Source organism: Perognathus longimembris, chromosome 6, assembly GCF_023159225.1.
Source record: "Perognathus longimembris pacificus isolate PPM17 chromosome 6, ASM2315922v1, whole genome shotgun sequence".
In the NCBI taxonomy this organism is placed as follows: domain Eukaryota; kingdom Metazoa; phylum Chordata; class Mammalia; order Rodentia; family Heteromyidae; genus Perognathus; species Perognathus longimembris.
Genome location: NC_063166.1, coordinates 13,673,591 through 13,694,738, shown reverse-complemented (window position 1 = coordinate 13,694,738; position 21,148 = coordinate 13,673,591). Strand labels below are relative to the sequence as shown.

The 21,148-nt window shown below is 52.0% G+C and overlaps 1 protein-coding gene across 1 annotated transcript in view; it reads right to left on the bottom strand.

The window, feature by feature from the left end:
- Tnxb (tenascin XB) overlaps positions 1-21,148 on the bottom strand; it is a 67,520-nt gene that overhangs the window by 15,100 nt on the left and 31,272 nt on the right. The window contains exons 15-26 of the mRNA XM_048348033.1: positions 18,816-19,121; positions 16,623-16,922; positions 15,013-15,291; positions 14,553-14,861; positions 13,487-13,801; positions 13,044-13,370; positions 12,373-12,696; positions 11,380-11,673; positions 8,254-8,550; positions 7,585-7,908; positions 1,935-2,252; positions 1,264-1,587 (exon numbers count right to left, since the gene is read on the bottom strand). Of these exons, the coding sequence (XP_048203990.1) occupies positions 1,264-1,587; positions 1,935-2,252; positions 7,585-7,908; positions 8,254-8,550; positions 11,380-11,673; positions 12,373-12,696; positions 13,044-13,370; positions 13,487-13,801; positions 14,553-14,861; positions 15,013-15,291; positions 16,623-16,922; positions 18,816-19,121 (3,717 nt within the window). The remainder of the gene's footprint in view (positions 1-1,263; positions 1,588-1,934; positions 2,253-7,584; positions 7,909-8,253; positions 8,551-11,379; positions 11,674-12,372; positions 12,697-13,043; positions 13,371-13,486; positions 13,802-14,552; positions 14,862-15,012; positions 15,292-16,622; positions 16,923-18,815; positions 19,122-21,148) is intronic.

Here is a 21,148-nt window from a genome sequence, read left to right as displayed (position 1 = left end):
TGCTTATTACAAGCCAGCGGTCCAATGGCTTTGCTGGGACAACTGACACTCCACCCCACAGTGACCACATGAGGACTTAGATCTCTTCTGGAATTAACAAATCAACCCCTGGGCTGGGAATGTGGCCTAGTGGTAGGGTGCTTGCCTCCTACACATGAAGCTCTGGGTTCGATTCCTCAGGGCCACATATATAGCAAAAGCCAGAAGTGGCATTGTGGCTCAAGTGGCAGAGTGTTGGGGACAGCTGCGCCTTTAAGAGGGGATGGCCCACTTAGCCCGTTCCCCCCCCCCCCCACCTTCCGGCTTCGACCGGAAGAGAAGCAAAGCAGCCCCCGCCTCTCGGCTCTCGGCCACATGTGTAATGGCGGAGACCCCAGAAACCCGGTCTTTGGGGGGCTGTGGTCTCCGCCCATAGAGGAAGTTCCGTGACATCACCAGATGAACAGTCCATCAAGCCAGTCGTTAAGATTCAGTAGCCCCTCTCCTGTGCCCGCCTTTGGGGGTATACATTGTTGGCTCCTCCCTTTACTAAACCAGAACGCCCACGAGGCTTCTCCGTGACACCCACGCACCCGTGTCTTCCTTGGGATGGGAAGGGGGCAGGGGTCCTGCGACCACACGTGAACTGAGGCTACCTGGGGTCTCAGCTCCCGCGATTAATCTCTACTGGCCAGGGGACATGAGAGAGCAAGAGAGGACAGAGGTGGCAGAGAGAGGACAGAGGGCAGAGGTGGACAAGCCCAGGACCACCCCACGTGGATTGGGGGGGGTAGAGCGAAGCCTGGCAGCAGAGTGCTAGCCTTGAGCAAAAAGAAGCCAGGGACAGTGCTCAGGCCCTGAGTTCAAGCACCAGGACTGGCAAAACAAAACAAAACAAAAAAAGCACCCTAAAGTGCTGCCCATCCAGCACCTCCCCTCTTCCCTCGCGAGCCCAGAACTCCACAGACACTGGGCCTCTGCGAGGAGTCAGGCGGGACAGCGAAACGCGGGGCCACAAATTCCAAGAGAGGATGGCATGGCTGTGTGCAGGGAACTGGCTGCACGAGGCTCACCCGCGCGCCAGCAGCACTGGCCTCCCAGGACCTTGTTGGGAATGCAGAGGCTCAGGCTCCAGCCAATACTGCTGGCCCTGAACCCGCTTGTCAGCAAGACCCTCGGCATGTGCAAGAGCACAGGTGCACCACAGACACGGCCATTGTTTCCTTGAAGCTGGTAGGCAGGGAACAACTTCTTCCTGCCTGACCACAGCGGACCCTCACTCACCTGTGACGCCTATGGTGGACACGGGGCCCACGCGCCGCCCCTGGTGGATTCCGTACAGGTGCATCTTGTACCTGCGCCCAGGCTCCAGGTTCTCCACGGTGGCTTCCCTCTCCTGGCCTCCCACACGCAGCACCTGGGGCCGCCCATCACTGTCCTTGTACTGCACGGCGAAGGAGTCAAAGTGGCCCTGGGGGACGGTCCAGGAGAGGCCCAGGGAGTCGGGAGAGGATCCTGTCACTGTCAGCTCCCCCAGGAGCGGCTCCATGGGGGGCTCCGGTGCCTCTGTGCTGGCTTCTGTGGGGCTGGGGGGCTCTTCCTCTGTAGCTGAGAGAGGGAGACAGAGAAGGTGAGGCCAAGGCCTTGAGTCTTACCATGGAGAAGTCCTGGCTAGTGGAATCCACAGGTCCATTCAGAGAAGTCCACCCTTGGCACCTGGTGGGCCTGATCAGCTGACCTCTGGCAAACATGCCCAAGCTCCTGATGAGCTCGCAGGACAGCCCAGCATGCATCCTAGTGGCCCCTCCCTGCCCAAGAGGACCCAGAGGGCGGCAGCCACAAGCAGGCCTGGGTGCTGACCGAGGCCCAGCACCATTGCCAGCTCACCTGTCATCAAGGGGCAAGAGGACGCCTCTCCCAGGAAGTTCCACCCCTGGACTTCCCCATGCACTCACCCGTCACCCCAATGGCAGACACAGGCCCCACGCGCTGGCCACTGTGGAAACCGTACAGGTTCATCTTGTACTTGTGGTCCGGCTCCAGGCCTGAGATGGTGACCTGGTCCTCATGCCCCGGCACCCTCACCACCTTGGGCTGCCCGTCCCCGTTCCTGTACTGCACCAGGAAGTGGTCAAACTGCCCCTCGGGGACCGTCCAGGAGAGGCTCAGGGAGTCAGGGGTGGCATCTGTCACTGCCAGCTCCCCCAGGCGTGGCTTCGGGGCAGGTTCAGTGGTTGTGGGGGGCACCGCTTGGGTGGTCACAGCTTGGTCTTCTGGAGATGGACAAACACACACAGACACACACAGGGACAGGTGAGGTCTCCTCCAATCTCAGCTCAGCGCATAAAGAGCATTTACAGAATCAGATCCCTGAAGAGCAGGACGTGTCACACGTGCCCCTGCACGTCCTTGCCCTGGGTCTCCTTGCCATCTCCGATTCATTTGGCTCAAATCTCTGCTCCCAAGCAGTCTCATAGCACCCACCGGGCCCCACGGGAGAAGCCGAACCTTCTCCTCTCTCAGCTGACACCATATTCACCATGTGTTCTAGATGTTTCCCACTGCCTCCCCGCCTTCCATCTCCTCCAACTTGAGCGCCCTGGGGCGGGCCACTGTCACCTCTTCAGGCTCAGTTTCCCCCTCCTACCTAGCCTAGGTTCCCATGGTGGCAGAGCTTTGCACATTCAAACACTTCAGGAAGTCACACCAGCCACCGGATCGGGGGAACACCAGCCTCACTCCTGACAGTTCTCGGGTGCACCCACTCTCCATCTGTATTTCAAGACCTTCATGTGTCTCAGAGGACATGACACTGGATTCTCTCAGTTCCTCGGTGTGTCATGCTGTTTCTTTCCTCCTGTGCTTTGCACCAGCTGAGATGCTCACCTGACACTCTTTCTAAAGCTGTCACCAAGCTAATGCACGCCAGACCTCGGATTCAACTGTCCCCTGGGTGAATGCCTATGGGGTGACTTAGGCCTCCTTGCCTCCCTCCCTCCCCCCCCCCCGCCCGTCTTTGTTGTCACAAACTCATTCTGGGTGTTATGTTTGCTGGTGATGGCCTGTCTTCCTGTCACTGTGAGCTCCATTGCTGAGGAACAGGACAGTCTGCCACAGTCAGGGGCTCCTTATTAGACAGTGCCGATATCCTGGCACTAATATCATTGTTGGTATGTTTTGATTTAGTTGAGTCACCATTTTGAAAATATCCTAACTATGAAGTTTCCGAATGTGCAGTCAAACCATATCTGAATATCTTCCCTCTTTCTTGTGGACTCCAGTTGACTCCATAGAGACAGAGACTCTTGTGTGAGGGATCAGGGAACAGAGCAAATATTGCCTCTGAGATAAGATTTTATTCTTTGTTATGAGGAGCTTCCCTGCCCAAAGGCTGACCCATGCACCAGCATTACACTTGCTACTTTAGATCTCGAATGTCCTCCTAAGATCCATATGTTAAATGATTGGTTCCCTGGTAGTGATATTAGAGGCGGTTGAGCCTTTAAGAGGTGGAGGCTGGTGAGAGGTCCTTAGGTCATTGGGGCGGGGGGGGGGGGGGGGGAGGTGCCCTTGAAGGAGACACGGGGAAGGAACACTTTCCTATTCCTTTTTCTTTTTTTTGCTTGCTGGCAGTGACGTGGGTGGTTTTGTTCACTCTGCTTCCCTCCCATGAGATTCTGCCGCCCAGCAGCAGGCCTAAGAGCAACAGAGCCAACTGAGCGTGGCTTGGAACCTCCAAGTTGTTTATCTCAAGTGTTTCTTTTTGTAGTAGGGAAAAGCAAACACACATAAGAATCTTGCTAGGAATGCACAGGCGCCAGCCAATATGGCTGGATCTGAATCTGCTTTTTAGCAAGACCCACAGGCATGTGGAAGTGCACAGGCCGAACTGCTGCTGGGAGCATGGCTGTTTGAAGCTAGAGGAAAGGAACCGACTTCTACAGTATTCCTGCCTAACCCCATCCCATGTTTACTGACCCATGGCTCCCAGAGTAGACATGGGGCCCACACTGCCCCTGGTGGAGCTCATGAAGGTTCATCTTGTACTTGAACCTGGCTCCTCACTTATGATGGCCTCCCTCTCCTTACTCCTGACAGGTACCAAGGGGTTGCCCAGTGCTGTGCTCATACTGAGCAAAACAGCCTGCCAGTTCCCTCAGGGGAATTTGGGACTCTGGTAGTGGGCTCTGTGAGGATGACGGGGGTCCACTCACCTCGTGGAAGGACTGAGAAAAGAATTCAGGGCACACAGGTGCTCAGGGTGATTCGCTTTCCTGGTGTTGCCAATGGCTCGTAAAACATATTCTGCATATACACTCCTGAAGCAGAAGGCTCAGGGGCCCCGTGACCTGTGGTGTGGTCAGCCCTCCTCCTTCTGCCAGGAATGCAGCATTACACACCTCCAGAAGGCAACTGAGCCACATGAGTCAGGAGCCAAAAGCAGTGCTCATTTCCTTTGACCCAATAATCCCATTTCTGGGCATCTATCCTAAGAAAACTATTAAAAGCAGGAAAAAGTTATGGCATGGAAGATGTTCATAATAGAGCTTATTCATGACAGCAAAATGTGTTACAAACCCAAATGACCTGTAAAAGATGATGAATTCCGCTTCAGTGCTTTCACCAAAAAGCATTAAATAACCATTAAAATGATGATTAATGCAGGTTGTGTAGCCACAGGGTAAATGACTTCCATGTAACTTGCACCCGCAAAAATAAGAGCCAAGATTTACATAAACATTCTGACTATAACGTTAAAATACATTGCAGAAAGGGAATGTGTGCCGTGCACTTATTTCTTGTGTAGTCCTGGGACCTCCTGCTTGCTCCTCAAGTGCTCTACCACTCTGACCTCAGTCCGTCCCTCCTTTTCTGAGCCAGAATCTCATTGCCTTTGCCTGGGCTGACCTCAAACTTGAGGCCCTCCTGCCTGCACCTCCCACATAGCTCAGACTTGGTGCTTGGGATTGAACTCAGGGCCTCATACAGGCTAAGCAAAAAGTCATGCTCTTAGGAATGTTGGTTATTGAGTCAAAAGGCAGATTTTAAATTTTTCTTCCTACTTTTCAAATTTTCTCTTAATGCTGCTATGATTATTTTTTTCAGTCGTGGGGCTTGAACTCCGGGCCTGGGCACTGTTCTGAGCTCTTCAACTAAAGGCTAGCACTCTTCCATTTGAGCCACAACGCCACTTCCAGTTTTTTGGTGGTTAATTGGAGATAAGAGTCTCATGAACTTTCCTATCCAGGTTGGCTTTGAACCACAATCCTCAGATCTCAGCCTCCTGAGTAGCTAGGATTACAGGCGTGAGCCACTGGCGCCCGGCTGGTATGATTCTTTTCACTATATAAATGTGGGCTTAAAAATAAAATTTGGACTGGGCTGGGGATATAGCCTAGTGGCGAGAGTGCTTGCCTCCTATACATGAGGCCCTGGGTTCAATTCCTCAGCACCACATATACAGAAAATGGCCAGAAGTGGCGCTGTGGCTCAAGTGGAAGAGTGCTAGCCTTGAGCAAAAAGAAGCCAGGGACAGTGCTCAGGCCCTGAGTCCAAGGCCCAGGACTGGCAATAAATAAATAAATAAAATAAAATTTGGACTATCAACACTAATAGTGAAAAGAAGGGAGGAGAGTAGAAACGTGCAGATGCAATGGGAAGGTAAAGACCTGGGTCCTCTAATGAAATTCACCATGCTGGGAGGTTAAGGAAAAACACCAAACAGCTCATACCAGGGTGTGCATTTTCCAGTGGTTCCCCTATTCTCCCTGTTCTCCACCACATAGAAGGTCCACTAACCACACTAGCCACCAACCACACAATGGCTGCAAGACCTGTGCTCAGGAATCAGGGAGTCTGGGTGAGAATGGTTCCGCTAAACCGGGTGCCTATGGTTCATGCCTACAATGCTAGCCAACCAAGAGGCAGAGGTCTGGAGAACCCCAGTTCCGTCAGCCCAGGCAGAAAAATCTGAGACTCCATCTCCAATTAACCAGCACAAAAGCTGGGCTGGAGGCATGGCTCAAATGGTAGAGTGCCAGTCACAAGCAAGCAAAACAAGTGAGTACAAGACCCCAAGTTAAAGAGAAAAAATAGTTTCTTCCACCCAGATAAGATTCCTCCCCCAGGACATGGGTGGTACCTCATCAACCACTTATTTGGTGACACAGAGGTGGCACCCTGCCTCATTTTTCATGGGTATTTGGCTTGCAACACATTTTGCTGTTAGAGAGTGTTCTGCCTCCTCTGTAGAGCTCCTGGAAACTGTTCGGAAACAGGCATAAGACTGGTTGGGAATGGCTCAGAAATGCGAGGCTGACTACATTTGGGGGAATTTCATGAATTCAATGAACCTTGTGATTCATTCCTTAGTTAATTTAGGGACTGGAGAATTTAACGTTCTCATAATTAGAGATGAAATGTGTTGCGAGAGTGAGAGGGAAGCTGTGCGTGGTGAGGTAGACCTGTAATCCCAGCTCTGCTGGAGGACATAGGTAGGATCGTCACAGTTTGAGGCCAGCCCCAGGAAGACACAGAAAACCTCTGCTGAAAAATAACTAGAGCAAAACTGGTTGGAGGTATAGCTCAAGTGGTAGAGCATCTGTCTAACAAGTGTGGGGCCCAAGATTCAAACCCCAGTACCACCAAAAAGAAAAAGAGGAATAAAGAAGACAAATAAGATATAAGAAGGAAAAGACATATTTTTTTCTTTTTGTGATTCTGAAAGAAATGCTTAGAGAAAAAAATGCTTGCCATTTTGGAAGACTTGGACAATGCAGAATGGAATAAGACAGAAAGGACAATGGGCTGGAACTGTCCATTCTGTTTCGCACACCATGTTCTCGTGGGATGAACATTCTTCTGGTCTTCTAACCAGGCCAGTTATTTCAAATGGCTGTGATTAGTATACTTTCAAACATAGTTGGGCTCTGCTTTACTCAATGGAACACTATAAACATTGTTTCATACTAAAACGTTTTCAATGGCAGCATAATAGCTCATTTTAGATATGGCCTAAACTACTCAGCCATTACAATCTAATTCAGGTTGGGGTGTTCCTTTGCATGGGAGTGTATATATGGTTATCATAAAGAATCTTGTGGGGCCTCTAAATGTGGCTTAGTGGCAAGAGTGCTTGCCTAGCATGCATGAAGCCCTGGGTTCGATTCCTCAGCACCACATACATAGAAAACGCCAGAAGTGGCGCTGTGGCTCAAGTGGTAGAGTGCTAGCCTTGAGCAAAAAGAAGCTAGGGACAGTGCTCAGGCCCTGAGTTCAAGCCCCAGTACTGGAAAAAAAAAAAAAGAACCTTGTGATTAAGGTTCAAGGAAAGGAATATTCTGGTAAGTCAGTTTAGCCTGTGTCTGACATATGTCATCCTTGGAGAAGGCCAGTGGCTGACCACCAGAAAAGCCACACAGAACTAAAGAAGAAGCTACAGGTAGGCAAAAGTCAAGTCAACAGGAGTGGACTAGGGCTCTGACCACAACAGAGGAAGGACATGGAAGGGGAGCTGAGGCTCAGACCCATGAGGCCCGAGGAAGGAAAAGAAGAGTCCATCAATGAGAGAAAGAAAGAACCCTCAAGGCCCCAGGTCACACTCACCAGTTGTTCCCACAGTGGACACGGGGCCCATGCGCCGCCCCTGGTGGATTCCGTACAGGTGCATCTTGTACCTGCGCCCAGGCTCCAGGTTCTCCACGGTGGCCTCCCTCTCCTGGCCTCCCACACGCAGCACCTGGGGCCGCCCATCACTGTCCTTGTACTGCACGGCGAAGGAGTCAAAGTGGCCCTGGGGGACGGTCCAGGAGAGGCCCAGGGAGTCGGGAGAGGATCCTGTCACTGTCAGCTCCCCCAGGAGCGGCTCCATGGGGGGCTCCGGTGCCTCTGTGCTGGCTTCTGTGGGGCTGGGGGGCTCTTCCTCTGTAGCTGAGAGAGGGAGACAGAGAAGGTGAGGCCGAGGCCTTGCGACTTACCATGGAGAAGTCCTGGCTAGTGGAATCCACAGGTCCGTTCAGAGAAGTCCACCCTTGGCACCTGGTGGGCCTGATCAGCTGACCTCTGGCAAACATGCCCAAGCTCCTGATGAGCTCGCAGGACAGCGCAGCATGCATCCTAGTGGCCCCTCCCTGCCCAAGAGGACCCAGAGGGCGGCAGCCACAAGCAGGCCTGATGCTGACTGAGGCCCAGCACCATTGCCAGCTCACCTGTCATCAAGGGGCAAGAGGACGCCTCCCCAGAAAGTTCCACCCCTGGACTTCCCCATACACTCACCCGTCACCCCAATGGCAGACACGGGCCCCACGCGCTGGCCACTGTGGAAGCCATACAGGTTCATCTTGTACTTGTGGTCCGGCTCCAGGCCTGAGATGGTGACCTGGTCCTCATGCCCCGGCACCCTCACCACCTTGGGCTGCCCGTCCCCGTTCCTGTACTGCACCAGGAAGTGGTCAAACTGCCCCTCAGGGACCGTCCAGGAGAGGCTCAGGGAGTCGGGGGTGGCATCTGTCACTGCCAGCTCCCCCAGGCGCGGCTTGGAGGGAGGGGGGCTGAGAGGCTGCTCTGCATAGGCTGGAAAGAGATATAAACAGAATCTCTCCTACTACTGGGAAAACGTGCTGGATCTCCAGCTTTCTGGGATCCAAGGTAGGCTGTTTCTGGGGTATCTCGGGCTCTCTGTTTATAGCAGCGACCTCAGAGCCTTTGCACATGATTCCTCCAGCCTGAGCGTTCTTTCCCCAGATATATGTACGAGTCATGGCCATATATCTTTTTTTTTTTTTTACCAGTCCTGGGCCTTGGACTCAGGGCCTGAGCACTGTCCCTGGCTTCTTTTTGCTCAAGGCTAGCACTCTGCCTCTTGAGCCACAGCGCCACTTCTGGACATTTTCTATATATGTGGTGCCGGGGGGATCAAACCCAGGGCTTCATGTATAGGATGCAAGCACTCTTGCCACTAGGCCATATCCCCAGCCCGGGCCATATATCCTTTAGGTCTTTGTTCAGTATTACCTTTGACTACCCTATTTAAAAGTTCAGTTCTTCAGCTGGGCGCTGGTGGCTCATATCTGTAATCCTAGTTATTCAGGATGTGGAAATCTGAGGACCAAGGTTCAAAGCCAGCCGCAGCAGGCACATTATCTCCAATTAACCAGGGAAAAAAAAGCTGGAAATACAGAGGTGGCCTAAGTGCACCTGTTTTGAGCAGAAAAAAAAGAGCCAAACAAGAACTCAAGCCCTGAGTTCAAGCCCCAGTACTGACAAAAAAAAAAAAAATCAAAACCCCCAAACTAGAAAAACACTTCTCAAATCAATGATCAAGGATTGCTATGTGCTAAAAACAAGGCTAAACCTCAAAACCAGCATGCTCAGTACAAGAAGCCAGACACAAAAGAATAGGAATTACATTATTCTCGTCACAGGAAATTCTAGAAAAGACTAGTCTACAGGCATAAGCAGACTTAACAGGGGTACGGATGGGTCTGCACCCAAGGCTTCTTTTAGGGGTGGTGGAAAAGTTCTAAATGCCGGTTGTGATGATACTTGCATATTATGTAAATACACTAAAACACATAACTTTTACACTTAAAATGTTATGGTATATACATTATGTAAAAATAAAGCCAGACTATCTAGAGAATTTTGAAGTTTCACATAAATTTGAAGATTAATTTTAAATTGGGTGGGGGAGCCATTGGAATTTTGACAAAGATTACACTGAATCTATAGACTGCTCTGGAAAACATCCTAACACTATTAACTCTTCCAATCCATGAACATGGGGTGTCTTTCCATTTGTTTAGGTCTTTTAAACTTTTTTCATCAGTATTTTGGAGTTTTCGGTGTCAGAGTCATTTCATTTAAATTTATCTCTAATATTTTAGTTGTTATTAGGAATTGAATTGTTTTTAAAAATTTCCTTTTTCAGATTGGTCAATGCTGGTACAAAGAAACACAATGTATCTACGTGGTGATCTCATACCCTACAACATTGTTGGGTTCATTCATTTACTAGCTCTAGTAGGTTATTTTTATGAATTTTTGGGGCACTGTCCATGTCACCTACAAATAGAGAAAGTTTTACTTTTTACTTTAATTTTGAATGCCTTTTGTTTATTTTTCTTGTCTAATTGTTCTGCCTGGGACTTTGGATATACTGTCAAACAGTACTGGTGAAAATAGGCATCCTTGTTTAGTTAAAAATAATAATAAATGCAGAATATTGCACATGCTATGCAACTTCCCTACGACTGAAGCTACATTCCCAGCCCATAGGAGCCTTTTAAAAAGAGAGGGAGGTGCAGGAAGGGGCGGGACACAGATGAGGCAGATAGACCAAGAGCTGACATATGAAGCAGGGTGAGGAGTAAACTGGATATGCTTATGTTAGCCCTTTTGTGAGTACTCTAGGAATTTTCTTTAGTATGTGTTGAAGGTATTAGTTACTATTCTTTAGAATTTGTCCCAATTCCATGAAAAGAGTTCCCTCTAGAGTTCCTAGGAGAAGCAGAGGATGGGGTCTGGCAGCCCAAGGTGGGCCCCCACCACACCTGCCGGGAGGTGCTTGGAGGATCCTAGGTAAGGTGGAGATTTCTGCATCCTGGATCTCTACTGATGAACTGCTGGAGGCTCCACTCTCTGTAACCCAACCAAGGAAGGCCTTTACCTTCACTCACCAGTCGTTCCCACAGTGGACACGGGCCCACGCGCTGCCCCTGGTGGATTCCGTACAGGTGCATCTTGTACCTGCGCCCAGGCTCCAGGTTCTCCACGGTGGCCTCCCTCTCCTGGCCTCCCACACGCAGCACCTGGGGCCGCCCATCACTGTCCTTGTACTGCACGGCGAAGGAGTCAAAGTGGCCCTGGGGGACGGTCCAGGAGAGGCCCAGGGAGTCGGGAGAGGATCCTGTCACTGTCAGCTCCCCCAGGAGCGGCTCCATGGGGGGCTCCGGTGCCTCTGTGCTGGCTTCTGTGGGGCTGGGGGGCTCTTCCTCTGTAGCTGAGAGAGGGAGACAGAGAAGGTGAGGCCGAGGCCTTGCGTCTTACCATGGAGAAGTCCTGGCTAGTGGAATCCACAGGTCCGTTCAGAGAAGTCCACCCTTGGCACCTGGTGGGCCTGATCAGCTGACCTCTGGCAAACATGCCCAAGTTCCTGGGTGAGCTGGCAGGAAGCAGTAGAGCCACCATCACAGCAAAGGTCCTGATAGTCCCTCCCTCCAGGGGACACCAGAAAGCAACCCACAGGGAAGGACCACGGGCCATGGTCCCCTCCCAAAGCGGGTCTGCAGATGGTGATCACTGCCCAGACACCACTGCCTGTTCAGTTACCAACCAAAGTGCATAAGGATCTACCTCCCACATCCAATTGGTCCCACCCTGGGGTTTCCAACACCCACTCACCCGTCAGCCCAATGGCAGACACAGGGCCCACGCGCTGGCCACTGTGGAAACCGTACAGGTTCATCTTGTACTTGTGGTCTGGCTCCAGGCCTGAGATGGTGACCTGGTCCTCATGCCCCAGCACCCTCACCACCTGGGGCTGCCCGTCCCCGTTCCTGTACTGCACCAGGAAGTGGTCAAACTGCCCCTCGGGGACCGTCCAGGAGAGGCTCAGGGAGTCAGGGGTGGCATCTGTCACTGCCAGCTCCCCCAGGCGTGGCTTCGGGGCAGGCTCAGTGGTTGTGGGGGGCACCGCTTGGGTGGTCACAGCTTGGTCTTGTGGAGATGAACAAACACACACAGACACACACAGGGACAGGTGAGGTCTCCTCCAATCTCAGCTCAGCGCATAAAGAGCATTTACAGAATCAGATCCCTGAAGAGCAGGACGATGCCGGCCCTGGGCTGTCACACTTCCCTTCCGCTCCTCCCTTGTCCCCTTCCTGGCAGCCTTTTTGGCCTCTCTGCTCCTTCCCCACATGAACCCAGCTGCTTATTACAGGCTGGGACAATGGACACTCAACCCCACAGTGCTCCTGTGAGGCCAGGAACTATCTGTGCAATGCACAGGTCAGTCCCTACAGTGCTGCCCATCCAGCACCTCCCCTCTTCCCTCGCGGACCCAGAACTCCGCAGACACTGGGCCTCTGCGAGGAGTCAGGCAGGACAGCGAAACGCGGGGCCACAAATTCCAAGAGAGGATGGCATGGCTGTGTGCAGGGAATTGGCTGCACAAGGCTCATCCGCGCGCCAGCAGCACTGGCCTCCCAGGACCTTGTTGGGAATGCAGAGGCTCAGGCTCCAGCCAATACTGCTGGCCCTGAACCCGCTTGTCAGCAAGACCCTCGGCATGTGCAAGAGCACAGGCGCACCACAGACACCACCATCGTTTCCTTGAAGCTGGTAGGCAGGGAACAACTTCTTCCTGCCTGACCACAGCGGACCCTCACTCACCTGTGACGCCTATGGCGGACACGGGGCCCACGCGCCGCCCCTGGTGGATTCCGTACAGGTGCATCTTGTACCTGCGCCCAGGCTCCAGGTTCTCCACGGTGGCCTCCCTCTCCTGGCCTCCCACACGCAGCACCTGGGGCCGCCCATCACTGTCCTTGTACTGCACGGCGAAGGAGTCAAAGTGGCCCTGGGGGACGGTCCAGGAGAGGCCCAGGGAGTCGGGAGAGGATCCTGTCACTGTCAGCTCCCCCAGGAGCGGCTCCATGGGGGGCTCCGGTGCCTCTGTGCTGGCTTCTGTGGGGCTGGGGGGCTCTTCCTCTGTAGCTGAGAGAGGGAGACAGAGAAGGTGAGGCTGAGGCCTTGCATCTTACCATGGAGAAGTCCTGGCTAGTGGAATCCACAGGTCCATTCAGAGAAGTCTGCCCTTGGCACCTGGTGGGCCTGATCAGCTGACCTCTGGCAAACATGCCCAAGCTCCTGATGAACTCGCAGGACAGCGCAGCATGCATCCTAGTGGCCCCTCCCTGCCCAAGAGGACCCAGAGGGCGGCAGCCACAAGCAGGCCTGGGTGCTGACCGAGGCCCAGCACCATTGCCAGCTCACCTGTCATCAAGGGGCAAGAGGACGCCTCTCCCAGGAAGTTCCACCCCTGGACTTCCCCATGCACTCACCCGTCACCCCAATGGCAGACACGGGCCCCACGCGCTGGCCACTGTGGAAGCCGTACAGGTTCATCTTGTACTTGTGGTCTGGCTCCAGGCCTGAGATGGTGACCTGGTCCTCATGCCCCGGCACCCTCACCACCTGGGGCTGCCCGTCCCCGTTCCTGTACTGCACCAGGAAGTGGTCAAACTGCCCCTCGGGGACCGTCCAGGAGAGGCTCAGGGAGTCGGGGGCGGCATCTGTCACTGCCAGCTCCCCCAGGCGCGGCTTTGTGGGGGGCTGCACAGTTGTGGTGGGCGCCTCTGTGGGCTCTTCCTCCTCTTCTTCCTGTGACTCTGAATATGGAGAGGGGAGGAGTTCCAGAGCGGGGCTGTGACCCCAGGAACTTCACTCTCCTTAGGACCCTTCCAGATCTCTGGGAAGATGCAGCATTGGAACTTCCCTCACTCACCTGTAACACCCTCAATCTGGACGGGACCTGCACGCTGCCCGTCATGGAATCCATACAAGGTCACCAGGTATCTGTGTTCAGACTCGAGGCCAGTGAGGGTGATGTCAGTCTGGTCGCCCTCTGTTCTGACCACTTGGAGTTGCCCATCTCTATCTGTATACTGGACCTCAAAGGAGTCAAACTGCCCCTCTGTCACCATCCAGGAGAGATGCAGGCTGTGGGGCGTGGCCTCCTCCACTGTCAGCTCGCTCAGTTGGGGCATAGCCACTGGAGGCATTGGAACCTTAGTTTCGGCTTCCTTGTTGTCCCTGGAGTCTATTCAGAGAGACAGGTAGAGATGGATAATGGATTGATTCCTGCTAGAGGGGCATTTCAGAAAGGAGGGAGAAGGGGAGGGAAGAGATCAGCAATAAGAGGGTCAGCTTCTGTTATATATGAATACATTTCCAGAGGATTATATGAAGTATAAGAATACAAATAGAAGATGCCACATATTATTGACTGCGTTAAATAGAATTGGAAAAAAATGAAAGCAAAGCTACATTGAAGAAAGCAGATCAGAGGGCTCCAGGGACTGGCTGTAAGGAACAGACTGCAAAGGTTGTGCATCTACTGAAGCTTGAACTCAGGACCTCTAGCTCTCCCTTGAATTTTTTTTTTTCATTCAAGGCTGGTACTCTCCCATTTGAGCCACACCTGAACTTCCAGCTTTGTGCTGGCAGACTGGACATAAAACTTCACAGACTTCCTGCCTGGGCTGGCTTCAAACTATGTTCCTCAGATCTTCACCTCCTGAGTAGCTAAGATTACAAGTATGAGCTCCAAGTGTCCAGCAAAAGAAAAAACTTGTCGAGTAGTTATACGTGCTTTAAGTCTCTCTTGTGGCATGGCTTGTGATTTACATATTTTCCAACTCTTTGATACTGTATGTAAATGATGCTTCAGGAAACGGACCCCAACCCCAAAGAAGGGAGATGGGAAACTGCGAGACCCATGTTCCCTCAGGAAGACAGGGAGAGCTAGGTGGGAAAGAGGCACAGAGCATTCCAGCCGTCTCCACACTCACCAGTTGTGGCAATGGCAGAGAGGGGACCCACACGCTTGTTGTTGTACAAGCCATAGAGTAGCAGCTTGTACCTATGGGCGGGGTCCAGGCCCGAGACGCTGACCTCCCGGAGGCTGCCCTCCACGGGCACCACCTGGGGCTGCCCATTGCTGTCCTTGTACTGGACCACGAAGGAGTCAAACTGACCCTCAGGAACTGTCCATGAGAGGCCCACAGAGTCCTGAGTCACACGGGTCACCTGAAGCTCTTCCCCCAGTCGAGGTTTGGGCAGGTGCTTTGTTTTGGTATGATCCCAAGCATCTGGGGTGTCTGCGATGGAGACAGGGACAAGAAATAGCTGAGCTCTGTCTAGAAGCTGTGTTTGGTCAAAATGGAGTCCAACAAGGACATGGAGTGGGTGAAGGGGAGCCACCACAAATGGCCCCCTACTTCCCTGGGCCCTGCAGGGGACACCCCTCACCTGTGGTGCCGTCTACAGTGAGGGGGCCAACGCGCTTCTTGCCCAGGAGGCCGTAGAGGAGGAATTTGTACTTGCGGCCGGAGTCCAGGGGGGCGATGGTGGCTGAGCGCTCATGACCCTCCACGGGCACCACCTGGGGCCCATCCTTGCCCTTGAACTGCACCACGAAAGAGTCGAACTGCCCTTCGGGGACTGTCCAGGAAAGGCGCAGGGAATCTGTGGTAGTGTCTGTCACCCATAAATCTCCAAGGCGGGGTGGGCTGGCGTCATCTTGGGCAGCTGACAGATAGGAAAGATTCTGTTTATTTTTTTCCAAAATGACTTTTCAACCGCCTTCTGTTAGTGTTGGAAAAATCCAGAACTGCCCAAATGGTCAGTGCTTCCCCACATATTTTTATTACCTTCCATCTTTGCTACCATCTCCAGCTGGCCTCCACCTCTCTCCAGTTGATCAACATGGGGAGAGGTTTCTGGCAGGATTTATCCTGGGAAGAGATCCCTTCATGTCCCTCTGCATTGCATCCCTCGTTCAGGTTCTTCTCATCTCTCAGAGACTATTTCCCCAGCAGAGCACAGCCTATCTTGGACTTGGTCTCTATCAGGTTCCTCTTACCCAGGAATCTCTGTTTTGTGATCTGATTGCTCTGGGGAAATTGGAGGGGCAAAGGCTCCCTGCTGGGGGAAGACAGTAGGTGGAAGGCATGATACTCTGACAGAGTGGTTCTCACTCTGTCTCCATGCCCTTTCTCGTTCGGTACCAACTGGGTTCAGAACTGACTCCCACAGGGCCTGGTAGAGGAGTGAGGCTACGTGTGTGTGTGTGTGTGTGTGTGTGTGTGTGCGTGCGTGTGTGTTGCAGAAGCTGGGGCTGATGTGAAGAGGAGGGCTAAGACAGGGAAGGGATCTGATGCTGACCCAAGGAGCCATCCCAGGCCTAGGAAGGAGCTGGCCTGCTGCCTTTCTGGACAGCAGGGCCTCTGACAACATTGTTATTGTGAGAGGTTTTCTGGCAACAAGGAGCCCCCAGGGACAGGGGAGGGCCTGGACTGAACCCCAGAAAGGGCACAGCTGGGCTGGGTTCTTTATCTCTCTGTAAGGCTCTAGAAGGACAGAAGAAGGGAACCTCAACCGGAGGCCAATGTGAGGCAGGACCGGATGGGCAAAAGGTGGCATGAAGGAGAGAGAGCACAATCTGAGGCAGGGCCAGAGCCATAGGCTCAAGAGGAAAAGGTGCTGCCCCTGAACACCTCCATCCCTTTTCCCAGAAGCCCCGGCCTCCCACCATTTATCTTCTAGGAAGGGGCTCGTCCATTCAGGAGAAGTACAAATGACAAGACAAGAAATACTAGCCAGGGAGAGTAGGCTCAAGAACAGGCCCCATTTGTCCTGGTTGTTGTCTGCTTTGGACTGAGGTAGGCAGTCCAGCTTCTCAAACCAAACAGAAAAGCTAGGCATAGCTCAGTTGGTAGAGTGCGCCAGAAATGAGTAAAAGCACCAGGTACCAAGCCCAACTCCCAGGCTTAGACTGAAAAAAAAAGTGAAATAGATACATTCCACCTTTGCAGGGAAGGCTGGGGCCTCAAGGCTCAACTGCGTGGGGCCCCTCTCACCTGTTCTTGTCTCCACAGAGACAGGGCCGCGTCGTCTCCCATCCCACATTCCAAAGAGCAGGAACTTGTATTTCCTATTTGGCTCCAGGTTGGACACAGTGACTGCTCGCTGGTCTGCTGCCACGGGCACCACCTGGGGCTGCCCGTCCCGGTCCTTATACTGGACCAGGAAGGAGTCGAATTCGCCCTCCGGGACTGTCCAGGAGAGGCCCACGGCGTCTGTGGCCACGTCTGTCACCGTCAGTTCCCCCAAGCGTGGTTCCAGGAGGGCCTTGGAGGTTGGTACTGGTGGGAGGGGATCTGGGATCCAGAAGACAAAGAGCAGGGCTGATATCTGTGAGGGGAGAACTGGGCTCTGCTGACCTCAAGGAGATTGGGAGCTGGAATGTAGTGTGTCCTACCGTGATCCGTACAGAAAGCTCACCTTGGCATCTCAGAAGCACTTGTGAGTTTGTCACCAATAGAAAGCAGATACCTTTTCATGTCACTTTAGAGTTATTTCAGAAACATCAAAATGTTGTTTACATGAGCTAATACAGAAGTCTAGAGCCAGGAACCAGTGGCTCATGCCTATAACCTTAGCTACTCAGAAAACTGAGACCTGAGGATCTTGGGCAGACAAACTGGAGAGACTCTTATCTCACTTTAGCTAATAAAAAGCCAGAAAGGTAGCTTTAGCTTCAGTGGTACAGAGAACCAGCCTTGACCAGAAAAGCTAAGGGGTAGAGCTGGGTGCCCATAGCTCATGCCTGTAATCCTAGCTTCTCAGGAGGCTGAGATCTGAGGACCACGGTTCAAAGCCAGCCCAGGCAGGAAAGTCTGTGAGATCTTATCTTGAATTAACTACCAGAAAACCAGAAGTGGTGTTGTGGCTCCAAGTGCTAAAGCACTAGCCTTGAGGGGAAACGTTCAGAGACAGTGCTCAGGCCCTGAGTCAAGCCCCATGACCAACAACAACAAAAAAGGAAAGAGATAGGGTAAGACCCCGAGTTCAAGCCCTAGAACTGACACAAGGACAGAAGGAGGGAGGGAGGGAGGGAAAGAGAAAGGGAGGAAAGAAAGAAGGAATGAAAGAGAGAAAAATACAAGTCCAGGTACTACCAATTATACATTTGAGCATTTAAGAAATGTTTTTTGTTTTTTTTTTTGGCCAGTCCTGGGGCTTGGACTCAGGGCCTGAGCACTGTCCCTGGCTTCTTTTTGCTCAAAGCTAGCACTCTACCACTTAAGCCACAGCGCCGCTTCTGGCCGTTTTCTGTATATATGGTGCTGGGGAATCGAACCCAGGGCCTCATGTATACGAGGCAGGCACTCTTGCCACTAGGCCATATCCCCAGCCCCTTAAGAAATGTTTTATAATGTCACATTCATCTCTTGGTATCCCACAGGGGATTGGTGCCCGAAACCTCCATAAACACTGAAACTCTACAATAATATCATCGAGGCTATATATACCTTTGATAACTATATTGTTTGTGACAAGTAAAATGTCTGTACATATCTGAAATAGACACAAGTTTTTAGGAAAATAATTTCTCTCTACTTGGTTGTGGAAGTTGAAGATATGGAGGACGGGATGTGTGTAGAGCAACACAAGCAGTGTCTGGCAATCCCACACATTTCATTTTCTAGATTTTAAGACGTTGCTCTGAGAGGGAATAGGGATTTCACCAGATGCTTTGGCACAGAAAAATCATGGTGAACCTATGCCCAGGAAAGCATGCGGGCTTGGAGGGAGAGGCGGCCTTCGTGAGGGATGTGGCTGGAGTCAGTCAGAAGGGAAGGAGACCCAGGCCAAGCAGTGGGGACCACTGAGAAGCGATTCCGGGATGGGTGTTGACAGAAGGGGGAGATAGCAGCTGTGTTAAGTCACAGCAGGACTGTAAAGAGAAGGAAAGGAAATGGCTGTGGAGTCCGAGTGTGGAAGGGAGAAGGACTGAATGTAGGCCAAATGGAAAGCTGACTTTCCAGCTGGGTGAGCTGTGGAGATGGGAAAATCACTGGAAGGTGACGAGGTTCCAACCCCAGGGCTTAGGGAATGGACCAAAGTGACTGTGAGCCTGGGAAGGCAGCTACAGGGTCACTGCCAGGACCTTCTCAGAGAGGGACGGCAGCACCCAGACAGGGCTAGGAGTAGGGTCTTGGGGAGATCTGGGTAAACACGGGTGGGGAGTGCCTTGCCCTCTCACTTACCCGTCACAGCTACCACCGAGAGGGGGCCCACCCGCTGCCTGCCATGGAGTCCATAGACATTCATCTTGTATTTTCTTGCAGGCTCCAGATTTGGGACAGTGACTTCAAGCTGGTCTGCAGCCACAGGCACCTCCTGGGGCTGTCCACCTCTGTCCTTGTACTGGACCATGAAAGAGTCAAACTGGCCCTCAGGGACCGTCCAGGAGAGGCTTACGGAGTTGGGGGTCACATCTGTCACGGTCAGTTCTCCCAGGCGTGGCTCCAGCGGGGGCTCAGTGGCCGGAAGGGTCACTTCTGGTTGCTGGTCTGGTGCAGAGATAGCAGGGGACTATTAGAAAAGGAACCCCCTTTCATCTTGGTAGTAATTATGCCTGCTGGCTTGTGTACCCACAGGTGTTTCGGCAGGATTTTTAAAATATAATTTTACTATTATTGCTAAGGTGTTGTACAGAGGGGTTACCATTTCATAAGTCAGGTAATGAGTGTGACTCTTTCTGGACAATGTCACCCTTCCTTCGCTTTCCCCAAGTTGCCTCCTCTTGTCCTTGCACAAAAGTTGCGTAGTTCATTTTTTTTCTTTTTTCCCAGAGCTGAGGACCGAAATTGAGGCCTTGTACTTGCCAGGCAGGAGCTCTTCAGCTAAGCTAAATCCCCAGCCCCTTCTTTTCTTTTCTTTTCTTTTCTTTTGTGAGTCCTGGGGCTTGGGCTCACGGCCTGAGCACTTTCCCTGAGCTTCTTTTTGCTCAAGGCTAGCACTCTACCACTGGAGCCACAGCGCCACTTGAGGAATCGAACCCGGGGCTTCATGCACGAGAAGCAAGCACTCTACCACTAAGCCACATTCCCAGCTGGCACAGTTCATTTATAACATAGTGTATATTGAATACAATGACTGCATTTGTTCACCCTTCCTGGTTTTTTTTTTAAGTATGTATCAGCAATTCATTTCTTTTTATTGATAAGGAAGATTCCATTGTATGACTATTAAATAATTGGCTTAGCCATTAGTATATGGATGGACAGTTGTTTCCAGTGTTCAATGCCAAAAAAAAGTCTGTTACAAATATTCATATGCAATTGTTTGTGAGAGCATATGATCTCATTTCTCTTGGATAAATACCTAAAAGTAGACTAAATCATGGCATATTTGTATGTTGAAGGTTTACCCATGGGATGGTTTTCATGTGAAACTGCATTAATCAACATTAATCCGGCCAACAATCTTTCACCAACTGTCTAGCAGGTATTAGGCTGTGCTTGTGGGAAAGGACCCTAGAAAAATGGCTGGAATTCCACCTGCATGTCAGCGACTCGATTCATATCTCATCAGACCTCTCTGAAACCCTCAAAACTCAAGTTTCCTCAACATCCTACTTGAATTCCTACTTTATCTCTTAAACAAGTCCCAAACTGAGCTCCTGAGCTTCCCCTGTGCCCTGCTTAGAGCCTTCGCCTCGTAAAGTAAGAGCCCATCCTTCCAGCTACGCAGCCAGGTGGCGGTGAGCCAAGGTGGCTCACAACTGTAATCCTAGCTACTCAGGAAGCTGAGATCTGAGGCTTGCGGTTCAAAGCCAGCCCAGACTGGAAAGTCTCTGCGACTCATATCTCCAACTAACCACCCCAAAAAGCCAGAAATGGCAAGGTGCTGGTGGCTCATGCCTATAATCCTACTCAGGAGGCTGAGATCTGCAGATCGTGGTTCAAAGCCAGCCAGGGCAAGAAAGTCTGTGAGATTCTTATTTCCAATTAACCACCAGAAAAGCAGAAGTGCCACTGTGGCTCAAGCGGTAGAGTGCTAGCCTTGAGCTGAAGAGAACAGGGACCATTCCCAGGCCCAGAGTTCAAGCCCCATGACTGACCAAAAAAAATAAGCCAGAAATGGAGCTGTGGCTCAAGTGGTAGAATGCTAGCCTTGAGCAGTAAAGCTCAAGGACAGCACCCAGGTCCTAAGTTGGTCCCCAGGACACACACACACACACACACACACACACACACACACACACACACACACTAGGAGTCATCCCTGTGTTCTTTCTCATGTCACATGGCCCTATGGGGTCTTGCAGTCACGTCCCTGGAACCCAGACCCTATTCACCACCCACCACGGCCATTTCCAAGTGCCATGAACTGTGTGTTCAGGCTCTCTGTCACCTTCTCCCTTCATCCCTCTCCAATTCTGGTTTGTGGGTCCCATTACCATATTACTCAGAGCTTCTCCCCGAGTGACTCCGTTCTCACACAGAACCAAAGTCAAGCTCTTACAATGGCCTCAGAAGTTCCACATGTGAATCCCTCATGAGTCCCCTACGCCCTGTCTTCCTGGCACTCCACT